This window comes from Augochlora pura, chromosome 7, assembly GCF_028453695.1.
Source record: "Augochlora pura isolate Apur16 chromosome 7, APUR_v2.2.1, whole genome shotgun sequence".
Taxonomy (NCBI): Eukaryota; Metazoa; Arthropoda; class Insecta; order Hymenoptera; family Halictidae; genus Augochlora; species Augochlora pura.
In genome coordinates, this window is record NC_135778.1 from 31,034,018 (window position 1) to 31,054,434 (window position 20,417).

The window sequence follows — 20,417 nt, forward strand, 5'->3', positions numbered from 1 at the left end:
TGCATAGAAAGTATCTGTTCTTGTCGGCGACTACACTGTACTATATCTTCGTACGAGAAAACGCGAACGTACTTGACACACAACCTGATACATAGAAAACCGATAGATCCGGATTTTACAGCAAACTTAACCCTTTGCACTCGAGTGGTGACTCGGAGGCACTACTGAAAATTGTTCCATCATGTCTCAAAATAATTTATAAATTGTTATAGTTATCAGTGTTTAAAAAACCATTTAAAAGTGTAACTGTTGCGCGGATCACGTGACTCAATTTCATATGTACAAAATCCGATAAGTCATATAAAATGGAATTCGAATACCGTGGATCAGAGAAACTATATTGGAATGCGAGGTAGAATGGCTTCGAGTGTAAAGGCTTAACCAGCTCGAAACTCTCCAAAAATCGAACTAATCGAACGAAATCTGTCGATGACACGTCATCGGAGCCATCGAAACTGTTTATTGCCTCTCACAGTCACTCGGCCGACTCTATCGATCGATCTATTCATAGATCCAGCCCGACGTCTTCCCGGCTAGGTTAATGGTAACCCCGGCGACCTTGCCAATAAATAATCCAGATTGATAACCGGGACTCGCGGTATAACCGGCCAAGAAGTCATCTGGCACCTTCGGCAAGGTCTCGACAACACCCGCCGCGAAGATTCTATCCGACAACACGCATAATCGCCGGCGATTATGCCGGCGAACGAAGCACGCGACCTTTATCGAGCGGCCCGCGCGAACCTGTCCGCTATAGTGATTGGCAGAAACTGTATAGTGGCGTCATTGATACAGAGAACGGTAGTTAAAAGAAGCCATGGCCTTCGCGATGATCAGTTTTTATCGTTCATTATCGAGAAAAAACACGTATCCTTGACGAAATGAAGTACGTTCTCGCGATAGTCTTCGCGCTGATGGTAGTGCAGAGTGTTCTTTCGAATCCTGTGGATTATTATAAAAATCTCTGCCAGTCGACGATACCTGTAGCTTCTCTGAGCTCGGGATGATAGTTGACGGTTAATTGCTGAGTAGAAAGCAACGGGGTATTCTCATTGATACTGTTGGGTGTCTTTAAGGTCAGGTTCTAATCAAGGGGGTCTATCGTAATCTGATTTGCTATAGATACATTAGGTATATACGTCAGATTCGTTTTAGATGTTGTTGTTGTATTGTGGAGACTGTGATGATCATGGAAATGTCATGTGCAAGGTATCATGAGTGGAATAGTGTGGTATATTGGTGTTAAAGCAGTAATTAAAATAATATTGATATTAAAGGTGTAATTAAAACAATATTGATATTACAACAGTGATTAAATAGCAAAATGAGAATAAAATAATATAATTGTAAAATGGTAAATCACTAGTCAAGTGGTAGTGTGATAGCAAAGTGTTCCATGATGAGACTGGAAGATAGTAAACTGTCGTTTCAATATCATAATATATATAATATGTATAATACATTGATAAAATAGCAATTTAATAATTAAATAAAAATACAACAGTAAAACAGAAATTTAGTTTCCAAACAGTAATTGGATCAAATGATTATCGAATGGAAAAATAGTAATGCAGTAGTAAAAGGATAATGACATAATAAAGTAAAAATAGAATGGTAAAATAGAAATTCAGTCTTGCTACAGTAATTGGATAAAATAATTACCCAACAGATAAATTCGATTATTTCTCGGGATTAGATATAACAATATCGCCTTCTGCGCGGTCTAAAGTTTAATAATGAATAACAAAGTAGTTTAAAATAGTATTTTTTAAAATAGATAAATAGTGTGGCTAATAGGATAGTAAATATTATAAAATGGTAGAGTAAAATAACTAGAATGTAGTCGAATTAGAAAAGTGAATATATAAATATAAAAAACACGTATGGTAATAAATAAAGATATTTAGAAAATATAATATTAAATAATATATAACAAAGAGAAGGAGATAAAGAATATGTATGATGTATAAATAGATACAATATATAGTACTACAACTGTTACTATTACTATTATATACAGTATATACAGTATAGTATTACAACAATAAAACTATAAATTGACATTAAAATGACAATTCAATAGTAAAACAGTAATAGAATAATAAAGTAGTAATGTTATAATAAAATGGTAGTTCAACAATATAATGCAAGCAAACTATTAAAATAGTAATTCAATAAATGAAACAATAATTGTGCAATTAGTGAAAAGGTAAATCGAGAATAAAAATGGCAATTTTGCAGTAAAACATTAATACTGTACAAATAATGTCTCTATGTAAGTAATAATGCTATAACAAAATTGATAACAGGAGCTGGATGGCGGTGGAATATACGAACACACGTGATGTATAAATATAATTTAATACTTGACAAAGGTAATATAAATGCACGTGGTCGAACTGTCTCGTGTGCACGCCGAAATAGAAGTGGAGGGTACACGTAACAAAGACAATAGACAGCGGGACCAGGATCGCTCGCATCAGAAACATTTGACTGACAAAGACGCGCATCGTCCGTCGGTAACAAAAATCATAGTTTAACAACAAACTAGAACCACAACAATAAAATAGTAACTCAATAAATGAAACAGTAATTGCGTACTCCTAAATTCAGTAATTCTATAATATAGTAATCCTATAATATAGTAACACAATGCTAACATAGTAAATTAACGATTATTTAAAAAGTTAATACAACATTGACATATTCATGTAGGAGTTATTTAAAACAATCGACCGAAAGAGTCATCAAGCACTTTAGCAAACCGTCAATAGCAGCCGTCACGTAGATTCTATCTAGCAACACGGATAATCGCCGGTATATTGATCTTTCAATCTTTTGCTACTCGAATATATCCGCGATAGCATCATTCAGTCATCGATGGAGAGAGAAGTATTTAAGGAAAGCCACGTTTCTTGAGAAGATCAGTTTCATCGATCACCGATATCAAGAAAAGAAACCCATTTCCTCCTTAAAATGGAATTTGTTTGTAAAATAGTTTTCGTACTAGTAATAGTGCCGAACGTTCTTCTTAAATCTGTGGACGATGATCAAGATCTCTGCTATCCTACATCCATCACAATTGATCCAAGTTCGGGATGGACGCCGTCTAAGACACTGGAGATTGTGGTTGTTCCGACTCCGCAGATCATTATCGCACGTGATAGACAGTGTCCTACAGGTCAAAGACGAGACCAGTTTGGGAATTGTCGAACTCGGGTTTCCAGTCATTTGGTGAGCGAGTTAGAATTGTTTTCGAGGTTTTTGTTGTTCTGTATAGGTTGCGAGGACTGTGGGAATTTCTTGTCAGGAAAAGTTGGGGATTTTGACATGATGCGGTAGCGATTTTGTGATGTAGTGGTTTCATAGGAAAATAGTAATAGCTTGACAGCATGGTAATTTGATAACAAACTGTCATACAGATAAATTATAATTCAATATTAATATTAAAACTGCAATTGAGTAAAATTGTAATTAGATGGACAAATAATGATTGAGTGAAATGGTGATATAATAAATACTAATTTGTTTTCTTTACAACACGGGGGTAGCTACAAATATATCGTTTATCGAGATCAATTAAGATCAACGTTTGTAATGAATAAAGACAAATACAAGATATTAGCTAGCGATAATAAATACAATAAATATGATAACGCAATAAAATATAAAATACAATAGGCTAAAAAAACTAATGTAATAATAGATATAAGATTGATTAAAACAGGTTACTAGTTTATAACTAGTAAAATAGTAATATTAATAGTAATAGTAGTACATTAATATAATAATACAGTAATTAATATTAATAAAATCATAACATAGAAATTCACTAGTAAACTAGTAATACAATAGTAAAATAACACTACAATTGACAATGAGGGATGATGTACAATTGATGATAATGGAGGACAAACAGCTCATCCTCTACCTGTATTAAAAACATTTCTTAAAATTAATAAAAATAATGATATGATTAGTAGCCAAAATCTTATAGTGTTTATTCAAGGAAATGCTTATTAAACAAACCAATAATGTACTCCACAAATAAAATAGTAATGCAATAATAAAACGATATTTTGCTTGTAAAATATCATTTCAATGATGAAACCGTAATTGGAGTACAATATTCGTGCAATGCTAAACTTGTAATACTAATAGAATAATAAAATAATTAAACGGAAATGCAATAGTGAAACAGTAATCGTTTACAATAGTTATCTCGTAACAAAATAGTAACGCAATAGTAAAATGGCAATTCAATAATGAAATCGACGTACAATATTGCAATTGTAATCCAATCGTGAATTAGTTTATAACCTACAAGGAAACATTTGCAACTCGAGAATTCTAAAAAAATCAGCAACTTTGCAGAAATATAGCTCAAATTAACCTAAAAAAATAATGCAATTTTCTCAGTTTAAGGAAGAAGGATTCTTCCAGTGAAAAACAACCTTTTGAAGATACTACGAATTCTTTTATTATCGTGTTATGTCGTGGACGGGTAGCTGCTACCAAAATGTTATTTCGGCACGACACAACAGAAGAGTTTTCCAAGAAAATGCGGGTTTTTGTTCAAATTCGGAGAATCTACCAACACTAGTTCGAAGTTGAACTTATTTATTTCGCCGAAGGTTGTATCGCACAAATACAACAGTTGAAAGTGGACGCGTGTTTTTGGAGCTCGAATGTATGTTGCTTTGTTTCTAATTCTTTATCTATTTCTGATCTTATTCTTGTTCTGATGTATTCTATACTTATTCTGCTGGGAAGACCGGAAGTCACCCTCGACGTCACCTCGGTCCTCCCTACCTCTTCGACTCAATGGTGAGTGTTGCAAAGGGCTGCCCAATCACGATGGGCCCATGGCAGTGACGCGGAGTCGCAAGAAACGACGTTTGGGGACCGAGGAGGTGGCACCGCGAATCCTTCCAGGGGGTCTCGGGCCGCGCGACATCTGGGTGCAATGTTCTTAATTGCCCCGCGTCCCAAACGTGCCGTCTTCCGCGACCGGTGGCGTACCATGTGCCTTGGGACGGTTGGTAGGTAGTTTTCGAAAGTACGGGTGACAGGCTCACGCCGTAGCCAGTTTCAGAGGTCCCAAGCTCATGGCCCGCCGCCATAAAATCCGACTTGGTAGTCCCGAACTGTACTTTATAACGTATATTGGATTAGTGCAGTAGGACGTAATAAGATCGTTAATATTTTTAAAACGATGTAAGATATTAAAAAATAATTAAATACAAACTTTTATGGAATTTTCAACTCTCTAATGTGATTGCAAATAATTGAAAAAGAAATTTGTTTTTCGAAATCTAACCCCATATCGCCTGATCTTTTGAAATCCTATGGTTAATAATAAAAAGTAAATAAAATAGATATGAAATAGGGAATGAGATAGATAAAATAAATATTGTTCAACGACAATGTTATGAAAGTATAAAAATATTTACGGTCGAATGACTGGTCGGTAAAGTGTTAAGAATATGCAAATATAAAATCGTGAATATGCATAGACGGTAAACATATTTCATCGTTACCTGTCGCGGTAGTAATGGGCGGGACGGGTACAGTGAGATCATCTATGCAAACTACAAATACTTAAGGAAGTCCATAGCCTTCGCAGCAGTCAGTCCTGACAATCGTTGGTGTAGAAAAATACATATTTTCTTGGTGAGATGAAGTTCGTTATCGCGATAGTCCTCGCGCTGATGATAGTGCAAACTGCTCTCCCGAGTCCTGTGGGTGATGATCAAAATCATGATCCGACAGAAATTATAACTCCTCCAAGTACAAGCACGTTGGATGTTGGTATATGGGGGGATAAATTTCGTGGACGGAATTCCATTCATCAGGTTGTGACAGCTCCTCTTAGACGATGCCCCGAAGGTGAAAAACTAGATAAGGCTGGGATCTGTAGGACTCCGGTCAACAATTAGGTGAGTTAGACTCGTTGCAGCAACCGTTGTTCCATCACGACCATTAGGATTATTATGGGAATATCTGTTGTGTTAGGTAATCTGGGAATCCCAGAATGATCTAGGAAAATAGAGGTAGGTTAGTAAGATAGCAAATCAGTAGAAAAATAGATAGAGTCAATTATAATTGAATACTGAGACAGTGATTTCTACTGTCAGTAAGGCAATAGTAACATAGCAATTTAATCATAATATATGAATACAATAGCGAACTACAAAATTTAATATTGAAATAATGGTTTCATATAATGTTAATGAAGCAGTGAAATAGTAATTAAACTGTAAAATGACAATTTTATTATTAAAGTAGTCATATGATACACAATTAGTAATTCCATAGTAAAATAAAACAATAATATCAAACTAGCAATGCAATAAAAAAATTCTAAATTGATTAAAATGTCACTTTTGTAAATGCGTACAATAATAATGGTAATAGGGTTAATTAGTAAAATGTGGATTCATTAGTAAAGTGGTTATATTTATAGTAATTAAGTATGAATTTAATGGTAAGGCAGTAATTACGTAATTCTGTGTGAAATCTATTAATCATATAATTCAGTAATGCAATAATTGGATTAGTAATTATACAAAAAGGTAATTCGACAATGAAATATTAATTTAGTAATTATTTAAAATGGCAATCGAATGGTAGAATTGTAATTTAGTGAATGTTGAAAATAGTAATTTAATAATAAAGGGTTGCTCAGTAAAATGACAGCCCAATAGTAAACTAGCAATACAATAATTCAATAGAAATTTAATGATGAAACAGTAAATCAGTAAATGGTTATCCACTAATAAAATAATAATGCAATAGTGAGATGCTAATTCAATAATGAAATAATATAAAAATATAGATAAAATATTAAAATACTAATTCAATGATATTCAAAATATTGCGACGTTGAATTTGACAATTCTTTAATATTACATTACCTATTGTAGTAAAACAGTAAATGATTAAAAATTAAATTTATCATTAGTTATTTTAAAAGTTTCATCATTAGTTATTTAAAAAGGTAATTCAACACAGAAATATTAATTTAATAATTATTTAAAATGGAAACGGAAACGAAAAATTTATTTATCAATAAATATTCCCCCGGGCTCCCATAAAATGCCTGGGGGAATATCATTAGTTATTTAATAAGGTAATTCAACACAGAAATATCAATTCAATAATTATTTGAAATAGATATGAAATAGTATAACAATCAATAACACAATAATTATTTCAGATGGTAATTCAATGATCAAATATTAATTAGACGAACACGTACCTCTTCGATTTTGATGATTTCTAAATATATCATCAGAGACCTGATTCTACAAAGAAAAACTATCGATCCACATTGTATTTCACAACGAAACTCTTCCTCGGAGCTCTCCAATAATGAGTCAATCGAACGAACTCACCTAATTCACCCATTCTTCAGATGTGACACACTTCAGTGACTCTATCGATCGATCTGTTCATAGATCACAAATACTTTCTCATCAAGGTTGAAGATGACCAAAAGTCATTTCGCACATCCGGCAACGTCTCGTCAACACCGGTCGCGAGGATTGTATCTACTACACGCATAATCGCTAAAGTTTATGCCACTGAATTAATCACGCGATTTTCTGCTGCACGAACCTAACCACGATAGTGATTAGCGGAAATGATATAATGACATCACCGATGCGCAGAACAATACTTAAGGAAGTCGGTGGCCTTCGCGACGATCAGTTCTGTTGATCGTTGATGTGAATGAAACACGATCCCTTGACGAAATGAAGTTTGTTTTCGCAATGGTCATCGCGGTGATGATAGTGCAAAGTGTTTTATCGAAGCCTGTGGATCATGATCAAGGCCTGAGTGATCCCAGGTCTATCCAACCTGGTCGAAGTTCAAACCAGGATACATCCACGTCACCACAGCCTGCATATTTCCCGGCCCCTGACATCATTGTCGCCCCTTTGAGACCTTGCCCTCAAGGTCAGAGATTGGACCAGGCCGGGAACTGTCGCACTAAGGTTTAATCACTTATATGGGTGAGTTAGAATCGTTCTTGAGGTCGTTGTTGTTTGGTAGAGGTTATGTCGATTGTGGAAATTAAAATGATGATAGGAAAATAATAATAGCATAATAGGATAGTAATTTGGGAGGAAAATAGTCGTATAGATAAGTTATAATTTAATAATGAAACAGTAAATCAAGACTGATACGGCTATTTCGATATTGAAAGAGTAAATGCAAAAAAAGGTAATTAAAAAGTAGTACAATCATTGAATAAAATGATGATTTAGTAAAGATTTAGTAACGATAGTAATGCAGTAGTAGAATGGTCATCCTATAATAAAATAATAAATCAATGATAAAATGCGATAGGAATTTTGAAATATTGTAGTCTGATAATTTTATAATTCTATACAATGATATAATGGTAGCAGGAACAATGAGTAAAATAGTAAAATAGTAAAATGGTAAAATGGTAAAATGGTAAAATGGTAAAATGGTAAAATGGTAAAATAGTAAAATAGTAAAATAAAATAATAAAATAGTAAAATAGTATTATAATAATAAAATAGAAATTGAATGCTGGAACAGTAATTCAATAAAATAACGGTCTATAAATAAAATAGTAATACAATACTGAAGTTCTAATTTAATAATAAAATAGAAATAAAATATTACAATAATAATTTAGTAATGAAACGACAACTGCGTAATTATATGTGAAATTTTAATTTAGTAACTATTTGAAATAATAAGTACGCAATTGGTATTGATTTTAAACAGTAATCGAATAGCAAAGTATTAACGTATTAATTATTTAAAATGGTAATTTCACAATAAAATATTACTAATAACTTTCTGTATAAATGCTCGCGAACCTCCTCGACTTTGTTGATTTCTAAATACGAGATCAGTAACTTAATTCTACATGAAAAAATAAACGAAACACTGTCTTTTTTATATAGTTAACCTAACATACTCGAAACTTTTCAACCAAACGAACAATTTTACTCAATCGAAGCCTGTCGATGACGACAAATCATGGAAACCATCAAAATTATTTATTACCGTGCTATAATCCAGTCAGCTACAGATCGGAGATACTTTGGCGGCTCCTTAACAATAAATGATTCGACAAACTGATTAACAAATCGTCTAACACATCCAGTAAGGTAACGGCAACAGTCGTCTTGACGATTCTACTTCGCAACCAACATAATCACCGGTGATAATTTAGCGAATTAATCACGTGATCCCCTGCTGCTGGAACCTGTCCAGAATAATGATCGATGGAATGGGAGAGATGATCGATGCGGAGAACAATACTTAAGGAAAACCACGTTCCCGGAGAAGATCACTTCTGTCGATAGTTGGCGTGAAGAAAACATGTTCTCTCGGCAAAATGAAGTTCATTTTTTCGATAGTCATCGCTCTGATGGTAGTGCAAAGTGTTCTTCCGAAACCCGTGCACGATGATCAAGACCTGAACGGTTCTACTCCCGATGTAGCTGGCGGAGGCTCGGGACTGGAGATGTTCACGACGAGGAAGCCTGAATATTACACGGTTCCTCAGATCATTACTGCCCCTTTGAGACGTTGTCCTCCAGTTCAGATACGAGGCCATGCTTGGAACTGTGGGGTTTAGAGCGGTTGTGGGAATTTACTGTGCCGGGTAAGGAGAGAAGCTCAAAATGATGCAATTGCGACTTCGGCATGTGCTAGTTCGATAGGGTAACAGTAATAGTGTTATAGAATAGTCATTTGATAGGAAAGTGGTCATGCTGTTAACAAATAATTCAATAATAAAATAGTAGTTAACAATGATATATTTTGATATTGAGACAGCAATTGCGTGAAATGGTAATTACAGAGAAATGATAATTGAATAAAACGACGATTTAATAGCAAAATAGTGACGGAATAGCAGAATGGTCAGTCAATAATAAAATAGTAGCGCAATAACAAAATGATAGTATTATATAATAGAAATAATAGTATTTGAACGATTAAATCGAAATTGAATACATTACTTATTCAGCAGTTAAATAGTAGTACAGTAATATAAAGGTAATTTAATACTCTCGAATATATTAAAAAAAAAATAATTCTCAAATCATTTGCAACAAGATTTACACAGTAGCATAAGGGTAATTTAATAGTAAAGTAGTAATACGATAGTAAAACAGTTAATAAAAGTAGTTAAATGAGAATTTAATAGTAAAACAATAAATCAGTAAAATAGTCATCGACTAATAAAATAGAAGTACAATATAGTAAAAAAGTAATTCTATATTGAAATAGTAACCGAATAAATTCGTGATTCAGATTAATTCAATAATGAAATAGTTTAATACAATATGAAAATAGTAGTACAACAATAAAATAAGACTGCAACAGTAATATAGTAAATAGTAATGTAACAGTGAAATAGTATAATACAAGATTGAAGCAATAATATAATACGAGTATCGAAATTTAGTAAAATATTAATTCTGGAACTATGTGCAATGATATATCAATATAAAGAGTAGAATAAAACAGTAAAATAGTAAATGAATAAAGGAAAATTTAAATAATGAAATATTAAGAAATTCTGTAAAACGGTAATTTAAATATTAGTAAAACATTAGAAAAATAATAACTCAATAGAAAATAGTAATTATGTAAATTGTCAATTCAATAATAAAATTGACAATAATTGATAAAAATTTAATGATTTAATCAAATAATAATTCGTTAGTAAAGTAATAAATTGCTTAGTATTTCAAAATCATATTCAGCAATAAATTACTAATTTAGTAATTATTTGAATGTATAGTAAAATAGTAACATAATAACTTGGTAATAATATAATATAAAATGGTTCAAATTCAACAATAAAATAGTAACCGATATTAACGTATGCAAATGAACACAAACCCCTCCAATTTTTACGATTTTAAACCTGATTGGCAACCTGCCGAAAGACATCTACCAGCTCCGTCAAGGTCTCGGCAACGCCGACCGATAAAATTCTTCTCGGAACACGCATGGTCGCCGTCGATTATTTCGGCGAATTAATTACGCGATCTTCTGATACGTCGTCCTGTTCGAGAAAGTGGTTGGTGGGATAGAGTTCAGTGACTTCGTCGACTCAAAGAAAGGTATTTAAGGATGACCATGTTCTTCGAGGAGATCAGTGTATGTCGTCAGTTGATGTGACAAAAAACACGGTTTCCCAATCGAAATGAAGTACGTCTTCGCAATAATCTTCGCACTGGCGATAATGCACGGTGTTCTGGCGAAACCTGCGGACAACGATCAAGGCTTGAACGATCCTAGATCCGTTCTAGTTGGTAGAAATTCACAGCAGAAACCGACCCCGCCAGTGCAGCCTGCGCGCCCTGCGATCATTTCCATCCCTTATAGACAGTGTCCTCAAGGCCAGAAACTGGATCAAGCCGGGAACTGTCGCACTAAGATTTAGAGCGATTAGGTGAGTTGGAATTGTTTTCAAGGTTATCATTCTCCTCGAAGATTTTAATAATTATGGGAATTTTCTGTGCTGGGTAAAGTGAGATTCTTGAAATGATGCTATTGTGATTTCGTGGTGCAGTTGGTCGATAGGGAAGTAATAATAGCTTGGTAACATAGTAATTCGATAACAAATTGTTACACAGATGAGAAATAATTTAATAAAACAGCAAGACAATGGTCATATAACTGTACGTATTAATATAATAATTGAGTAAAATGGTAATTAACCTCTTCAGGGGTACTGCCAAATATGCGTAGATTTAGTTTTCATAAAATTATAATTATTCTAAATTCAAAGAAAATGAGAATCGGTTGAAAAACTATTCGCTATAGAATCCCTTAAAAATTAAATAGATTATTCCATACTATGAAAATTCATCTCTAAATAGGTTCAGGAGTAAGACCTTAATTCAATAAAATTATGATAAAATACAATTCAAAATATAATTCAATAAAATTTTGATATATTCCAACAGTAAAAGGAATAATATGATACTAAAATTGTAATTCGTTAGTCAAATGACAATTGCATAATAAACTACAATAGTAATAGCATAGTAGAATGGAAAATGAGTAATGAAATAGTAATAAAGTAGTATAGTGGGAAATTCGCTGGTAAACTAGCAATGCAATAGTAGTAAAATGATAATTCAATACTAAAATAGAAATACAATACTAGAGTAGCAATTGAATTTTAGAACAGTGGTTATGAAAAATCATCAACCAATAGTAAAAAAGAAATGCAAGCAATAAAATAGTAATTCAAAGGTGAAGCGGAAACAGAATAAAATAATGTAATTCAATAACGAAGCAGTAATTGTACTGGGATTTCGAAAGTTAGTAAAATGTTAATCAAGATGTTAATATTAAAATGAAAATGGTCAATTCAGTGAAATGACAATTAAACACTAAACATGTGAACGAATCAAGTGGAATTTCAAATAATGAAGTAGTAATTCCATTCTGAACTACAAATTCTATGAAATAGTAATCAAATAGTGAAATATTTTTACAATAATAACATAGTAATTGCGTCAAATTGACAGGTCAATAATGAATTAGCGATCCGATTGGAATTTAATGATTAAACGAAATAATAGTACTCCAGTAAAGTAATAAATTACTAATTATTCGACATAGGAAATTCAGCAATGAAATATTAACTTAGTAATTATTTAAAATGACATTCAAATAGGAAGATAATACTTTCATTACTATCAATATACTATAATTATATTAATTACTTATGTTTGTATTTATAAAATAGTCATTGATAATTATATGAGCACACATTTTTCGACTTTGATGATTTTTAAATATGTCGTCGTAGACGTCTGCAATAAACAATTCTGATCTCTTCGGCGTGGTCTCAACAACACCTATCACGTGGATTATATCTGATAATTCGCATAATCGATGGCGATTATGTCGGTGAATTAATCACACGATCTTCTGATGCGCGGGTCTGTCCGCGATAGCGATTGGCGGAAAGGGTATAGTTACATCATTGATGCGGTGATCAATACTTAAGGATGTTCCTGTCCTTCGCGATGGTCAGTTCCGTCGATCGTTCCTGCGAAAGAAACGCGTTTTCCCGGCGAAATGAAGTTCATTTCTGTGATAGTCTTCGCGCTGATGATAGCGCAGGGTGTTCATCTGATGCCTGTGGGCTATGATAGATATCTATACTATCCAATAGTGCCTGCAACTCCTTCAAACCCAGAGATGACGGATCTCGGATCAATGATTCCACCTGCATGGAACCTGCATGGTTACATGGGTTCGGTACTTCAAGCTCCTCTTAGATCTTGCCCTCAAGGTCAGAAACTAGATCAAGGCGGGACATGTCGTACTCCGATTTTCAGAAATTAGGTGGGTAAGTGACAATCGTTCTCGAGAATATTGTTACTTTGTGAAGATCGTGGAGACTATGGACATTTTCTTGATAGGTGAAATTATTATCCCGGAATGACGTAAAAGGGGAATAGTGACTTTGTTATGTCGTGATTTGATGAACAAATGGTTATGGAACAGGAAAATAGTTAGAAACTAGTTCTGTAGTCATAAGATAATTCAATATTAAACCAGTGATTGAAAACAAACAAGGTATTTCAATATTGAAACAATTGTTTAGCAAAACTGTTATTTAACACTAAACGAGTAATTTAGTAAAATGACAATTTAATAGTAAAGTAGAAAAATAATAACAGAATACTAGAATACTCAAAAATAAAACAAAATTAAATCGTAATTTGATAGTTCAATAAGACAGCAACAGTAATATAGTAAAATAGTAGTTCAATATAAAAATAATAGAAACTCAAGAAAAATGTTAATATTAATTGTTACGTACGGAGATTTTCTCCCGACGTTTTTCTTTCCTTCTTGAAGGCATACGCTAGATAACGTCAGCGGTGAACGTGGTCCTTTCATTCAAAAATAGAATATCTAATTCACCGTACAGGCGCGAGTTCAATTTGGGTCACACATACCCGATTCTCGGTACCATCCACGGTGTGATCTAGTCACGTAGGCCCGGTCCCCACTACCAAATCTTCTAGTTCAGCTGCATATAAAAAGGCTAAGATTTTTCTTCTCATCGGGCAGTTTCAGGTCAAATCGCGACGCAAGACGTAGCAAGATCGAGCCAAGTTCTCCTTCGAGCAATAGTTAACCCCCGCCGACTTGGTGCGTAAACCAGAGAGCGTGTCTTAGGACCATCGCGAAACTTACACTACACTTGCACACTTGTAATAGACTGAATTTGTTATATTATATTAAGTTTACTTGCAATTCAGTGTACAAGTTATTTCATTCCATTTCCCAGTTCGAGTCAGTTGTTGGTAACGATCCCACAAAGATACACCTTTACCGCTCGAGGTGTATCAACTAATACTTCTTTTGAAGTTACGAGGAAGTCCACGAAACCATTTACCTTTACACCCAGTGGCGAACCGTTGATGAAATAGGCAACGGCCAGTCCACGCTTACCCTACCTTTACACCTAGTGGCGACCCGTTGATGAAATAGGCATCGGCCAGTCCACGCATTCCTTTCAAAATATCCGCACAAACTCATTTACCTCCGGCCACGTGTGCACTGGCCCTCGGCTCGTAACATAATATAATTTATATAATTTAAAAGTGATAACGGAATAATGAAATAGTAATGCAATAGTGAAGTAGATAGCAACAGCAATATACAATAGTTTAATGGTAATTCAATATAAAAATAATAGAACAGTGCAATAGTATAGTACAATATTGAAGCAACAATATAAGACGAGTATCGAAATTTAGTGAAATACTAATTATGGAACTCTGTACAATGATATTCCGTTATAAAGCATAGAGTAGTATATGTGTATAAATAAACAGTAAAATAGTAAATGATTACAGCAAAAATTCAGTAATAAGATATTGACTGCATCCTAAAACGGAAACTCTGTAAAATGGTAATCTAGATATTAATAATATATTAGAAAAACAAGAGCTCAGTAGAAAATAGTAATTACATAAATTGACAATTCAATAATAAAATTGACAATGCGATAAAGATTTAATGATTCAGTCAAATAATAATTCGTTAGTAAAGTAACAAATTACTCATTAATTGAATATGAAATTCAAGCAATACAATACTAATTTATTAATTGTCCAAATGTATATATACGAATTAGCTTTATTTTATCAAATCATGTTTTCCCAGGCTTACATCAATTGCCCGGGGGTAATAATATAGTAATATAACAACTTGATACTAACTAACTCTTTACATTCGAGTTGTGTCTCTGAGGCACAACTCAAGGTCGTTGTACGAAGTTCTGAAAATATTTTTACATTGTTAAATCTGTTTATTTTTGAAGAACTGTTAAAAGTATAACTGTTACAGAGATTCAATTTCATATGCATAAGTGCAACGATCAGCTATAGAAAATACAGATACTGTAGGTGATCCAAAATATGTTTAGACTTGGAGTTAAAATGGCGTTGTGTACAAAGGATTAATGCATGCAAATGAGCAGAAACACCTCCAATTTTTACGGTTTTAAACCTGATTGGCAACCTGCCGAATGTTATCTACCAGCTCCGCCAAGGTCTCGGCAACGCCGGCCGCTAAAAATTCTTCTCGCAACACGCATAATCGCCGACGATTATGTCGGCGAATTATCCGCGCGATCTTCTGATACGTCGTCCTGTTCGAGATGATCGGCGGGAAGGGTACAGTGCTATCATTGGTGCAGGGAACGGTACTTAAGGAAAATCTTGTTCCTTGGAAAGATCAGTTCCACCGATCGCTGTTCGAAGAAGAAACGTTTTCCAAGCGAAATGAAGTTCATTTTCGCGATAGTCGTCGTGCTGATGATTGGGCAGGGTGTTCTTCCTAATCCTGTGGACCATTATAACAAGCTGCAGCAAACAGCGTTGCCTCTAGCTCCTCAAGAACCGGTGGTGACGATGCCTGTTTCGATAATTGGGTCTCCTTTGAAGCAGTGCCCTCGAGGTCAGAAACGTGATCAGACCGGGAACTGTCGGACTCTGGTCAAAAACGATTAGGTGAGTCAGATATCGTCTTGGAGATCGTTGACGATTCATGGAGATTCTGATAACCCCAAAATGATATAATGGGGACTAATGACTTTTCTTGCAAAAACAACCGGAACAATAGTAACGATGTCTCTCACGATATTTCATTCTTCGAACACGCCTTAGTGTATAATAAATTGTAAAGAATAAGGATATAATAATCGTGACTGTTGCGAATACGACGGCGATTGTATTGATATCGCGCACAATTCGCTTCCCAAAGAAAGAATTATCTTTATCGGGATAGTTGGAAGTAAAACAAACTGACCGAGTGTTTGTATTTACTGTTTATTGTGTGTGACAGAACTTGGAATGTATGATGAATTGTACGTGTTCTGTTCGGTGGCTGATGAATGTCTGTCTCGAAGTATTTTTGTCTTCAGGCGGAAAGTCGCCTCATGGAAAATTACTGCTTGTGGCGTCGATTTCGACCAATGAAACAAAATTGCCTATTTTGGCAGGAAATTTCCGTGTCCCATGGCGGAGCCCTTGGAGAGCGAACAGGCATTGAAACGTTTTCTAATTATGTACATAGTTATGTCCGGGTTAGTTAGGTTATGTTAGGGAATAGGATCCCTAATAAAGTGAGTCGCCGGATAGGCGACTCTTCGAAATGGTATGCAGCTGCGGCTGCGGAAATGGACGGTCTGTTATTTATTCGGTGCGCAGCAACAATGACAGTTGATGCGACGTTAATCCTCATATAAAAAGGATAGTGATTTTGTGACACAGTGATTTGATAGAACAATAGGCATAATACAGACAAATTGTAATTTAGTATTGAAACGGTAATTCAACAACGATACGGTATATTGTATGTTAAAACATTAATTGAATGAAATGGTAATTAAACGTTCGACCAGATATTGAGTAAAATGGTGACCTGCTAGTGGAGTAGTAATACAATAATAAAATGGCAATTCAATAATTAAGAAATAATTTAATAATATAAAGTAATAGCTCAATAGTAAAAAGATAGTACAGTAGCGATGGAGAAATTCAATCATAAAATGGTAATATAATAGTAAGATGACAATTAGATAGGAATATAGTGAGGCAATAGTAAACTCTGATAATTCCATAGTAAAATAGTAATGTAATAGTAAAATATTGATTTAATTACGGAACAATGATTTAGTATCTAATTACTACGTTTATTTTATCAATAAATGTTCTCCCGGGCTTACATGGAATACCCTTGGGTAATGATTTAGTATCTAATAGTAAAATGGTAATTCATGGTAATTCAATGGTAAGTCAACGATTATTTAACGTGGTAACTCAATAACAACGTTACAATTCGTAATTTTCTGTATAGTTAAGCGCACACTCCTTAAAATGACCTTGAAACTGTTCAACAATGCATCGATCGATAGGCTATACCTAATCGAAATCTGTCGATGACTCATCATAAGAACCACCCAAACAATTTATTACTCTGTTGAGACCTTACTATCTTTTGATCGCTGACAATCAGGTGACTGTATCAAACGACTATCCGGCTAGGTTCAAGGTAACCCCAGCGATCTTGCCATTGAATAATCCTCGTTAATGATTAACCGAAAAGTCATTCATCTCCTTCGGCAAGGTTATGTTAAGATCTCGGCAACGCTAATCGCGAAGATTCTATCCGGCAACGCGCACAATCGCCAATTTATTATGCCGACGAATTAATGCCACGATTTTCTATTGCTGGAACCTGTTCGCAATAGTTATCGGTGGAAAGGGAGAGATAATCGATGCAGAGAACAATACTTAAACGATGCCAATCTTCGTGAAGATTAGTTCTGTCGATTATTGATCTGATGAAAAAACGTTTCCTCGGCGAAATGAGGTTCGTTTTCGTAATAGTCTTCGCACTGATGACAGTGCAGAGTGTTATTCCGAAGCTTGTGGAGGATGATCAAGATCTCAACGATCCTAGATCCGTTGTGGCTAGTCCAGGTAGAAAGAATGGAAAACGGGCAACCTCTGAATATCCTTCAATTATTATCACCACTCTTAGAAAGTGTCCTGAAGAGACGAGACGTGACAAAACTGGGGTGTGTCGGCATGTGATTACTGACTTCGAGGGTAAGCTAGAATCACTTTGGAGGTCTATGCACCCAGTGTCATCTAAAATGGGCATCCCAAAATGATGTGATATGCGCATAGTAATTCCGTGATGTGGTGGTTGATAATAATCGCACAGTTTAAATATAATTCACTATTAACCCTTTGATGTAACAACTTCTTCGCAGTTTCTGTGATCAGAAATTCTTTAATTGTACAATATTTTATTGGAAAGAAGAAAAAATCAATATCTATTCTGTACTTAAATTTACTTCAGTGCTTAAATATTAATGACAGGGAATTGGAATTTTACTCCAATTTTGAAGAACAGAATAATGTATATACTTAATAAATTATTACTAGTACTTTTAAAACGGCAATTAAATAGTGAAATAATATTTGAATTAAATAGTAAATTATGCAATAATAAAACAGTAATTTAAAATATTATTACAATTGCATCGTAATATACGAATAGAATAACAAAATAATTCAGGAAATTAATAAATAAAGAAAATAATTGAATAGTAATATATAAATGCATTAAGATGGTTAATAAACAGTAATTCACTAAGAGTTATTCTCAGAGATTATTTTAATCAAATTGAGACCGATTAAATAATTATCAACTTTTATATTAATTCATAGATAATTTCCCATAAACTTAAATATTATTTATCATTTTTCCAAGCCCATGAAATAATTACATATTTCTCAGTGTGAACGTGACAAACACGAAAGAAATATGCTGTGGAAAAAAAGCGAAGCACAATGGTGAATCGTTTTTTTAAATGCATTGTGATGTTTCTTCTGATTCCAGTCGATCCCATGATGTTGGATAAGGGGCAACCTGGCGGGCCAGATACGGGACTTGCTTGATTTTGGGATAACAAAATTGTATTGTGGCAATTATCTGTAAACTTTGTTTAATAAATATTAAGTATTGCTGATTGTTAATATGCGTGTATTTTTTTGAGATTTTACTCTTGGCATATTCGGTAAATATTTATTTGGACGATATTTCATTTTTCTTCTTTAAGAAGGAAAGTATAAGGATCATGATATTAATTATCAATTTAATATTATCAAATAAATATCATATTGTATAAAAACATTAGATAAATATCGTCGAATCCATTAGTTTAATGTTTTAACACTTTAATAATTTGATATTTTAGTATCTCATTAGCTGAGTAGTTTAATATTACAATAATTTATTTAATAATATTTTAATATTTCAATATAAGATTTTAACGTTTAAATATCTTACTAGATTATTTTAGTAGAATTTCAATTACGCGAATTTAAAATTGAGAGTTAGTCCCTTTTTATTTTCAATAAATTATTAATACATCGTTGTTACTTGACATAATAAAAAATTTTAATAATAAAAAGGAACATCCAATTTGGTTAATTACTACCGAAGTCACATATTTTAATATTTAAACATATTAATTGTTCAGTGTATTAATATTTTAATATGTCAATACTCTAATACTTAAATACTCCAGTCCAAATATAACTTCATAATAATTTTAATAATAACTATAGCAAAAATATTATGAAATTGCATCGAACAAACTAATTTTATCATGAAGCATTCTGTCGAGTTCTAGTTATGTCAATAATAGCACTGAATATTTCATGTAGTATTTATTCGGTCACATTTTGTACAAAGAATAAACTACTCCTCATACAAAATATAACGTTATTAATATTTGCCAATATTCAATTACTTGAACATTTTAATTGGCAACCATCTTTCCTAGTAATTAAATGTAACTTTATAATTATTTTCATAATAACTGAAATAAAAACGATCAAATTACGTTGATGCTAGGTTGAGGTTATGTTGAAGTTATGTCACATTAACTTCATTATAAAGTATTTCATTTAGTTCTAGATAATACATTTAAGACAACAATAGTATCAAATATTTCATGTAACATTTATTCGGTCATATTAACTTTATAATTACTTTCATAATAACTTAATTAGAAACAATAAAATTACGTTGATGCTATGTTGAGGTTATGTCAACGTTATGCCACATTAACTTCATTATAAAGTATTTTATTTAGTTCTAAATAACACATCTAAGATAACAATAGTATCGAATAATCTATGTAACATTTATTCGATCATATTTTCGACAAAGAAGTAACTATCAAATATCAGTGCATGTCTCAGTATAAATGTTAATATGCAGATGTACAATTGTTCCAAATTTCAATCTACGACAATCTTCTATTTATGATTATTATTTCATAATTATCGCTT

General features: G+C 33.3%; 2 protein-coding genes across 9 annotated transcripts in view; both read left to right on the forward strand.

Moving 5' to 3' along the window:
- LOC144472023 (metabotropic glycine receptor) overlaps positions 1-20,417 on the forward strand; it is a 278,340-nt gene that overhangs the window by 83,612 nt on the left and 174,311 nt on the right. The window lies entirely within an intron of this gene.
- Positions 2,889-19,094, forward strand: LOC144472024 (uncharacterized). 8 transcript variants are annotated; one of them, XR_013494370.1, is made up of 3 exons: positions 5,600-5,939; positions 7,220-8,018; positions 18,958-19,094. XR_013494370.1 is itself a non-coding variant. In XM_078184655.1 (2 exons), the coding sequence occupies exons 1-2, from the start codon at positions 2,977-2,979 to the stop codon at positions 18,967-18,969; spliced, it is 270 nt and encodes an 89-aa protein (XP_078040781.1). In that variant the 5' UTR covers positions 2,889-2,976; the 3' UTR covers positions 18,970-19,094. The 8 variants fall into 8 exon arrangements, 2 of the variants coding, with proteins under 2 accessions (XP_078040781.1, XP_078040780.1); XR_013494375.1 differs by lacking the exons at positions 5,600-5,939; positions 7,220-8,018 and adding exons at positions 12,707-13,375; positions 14,107-16,055; XM_078184655.1 differs by lacking the exons at positions 5,600-5,939; positions 7,220-8,018 and adding an exon at positions 2,889-3,234.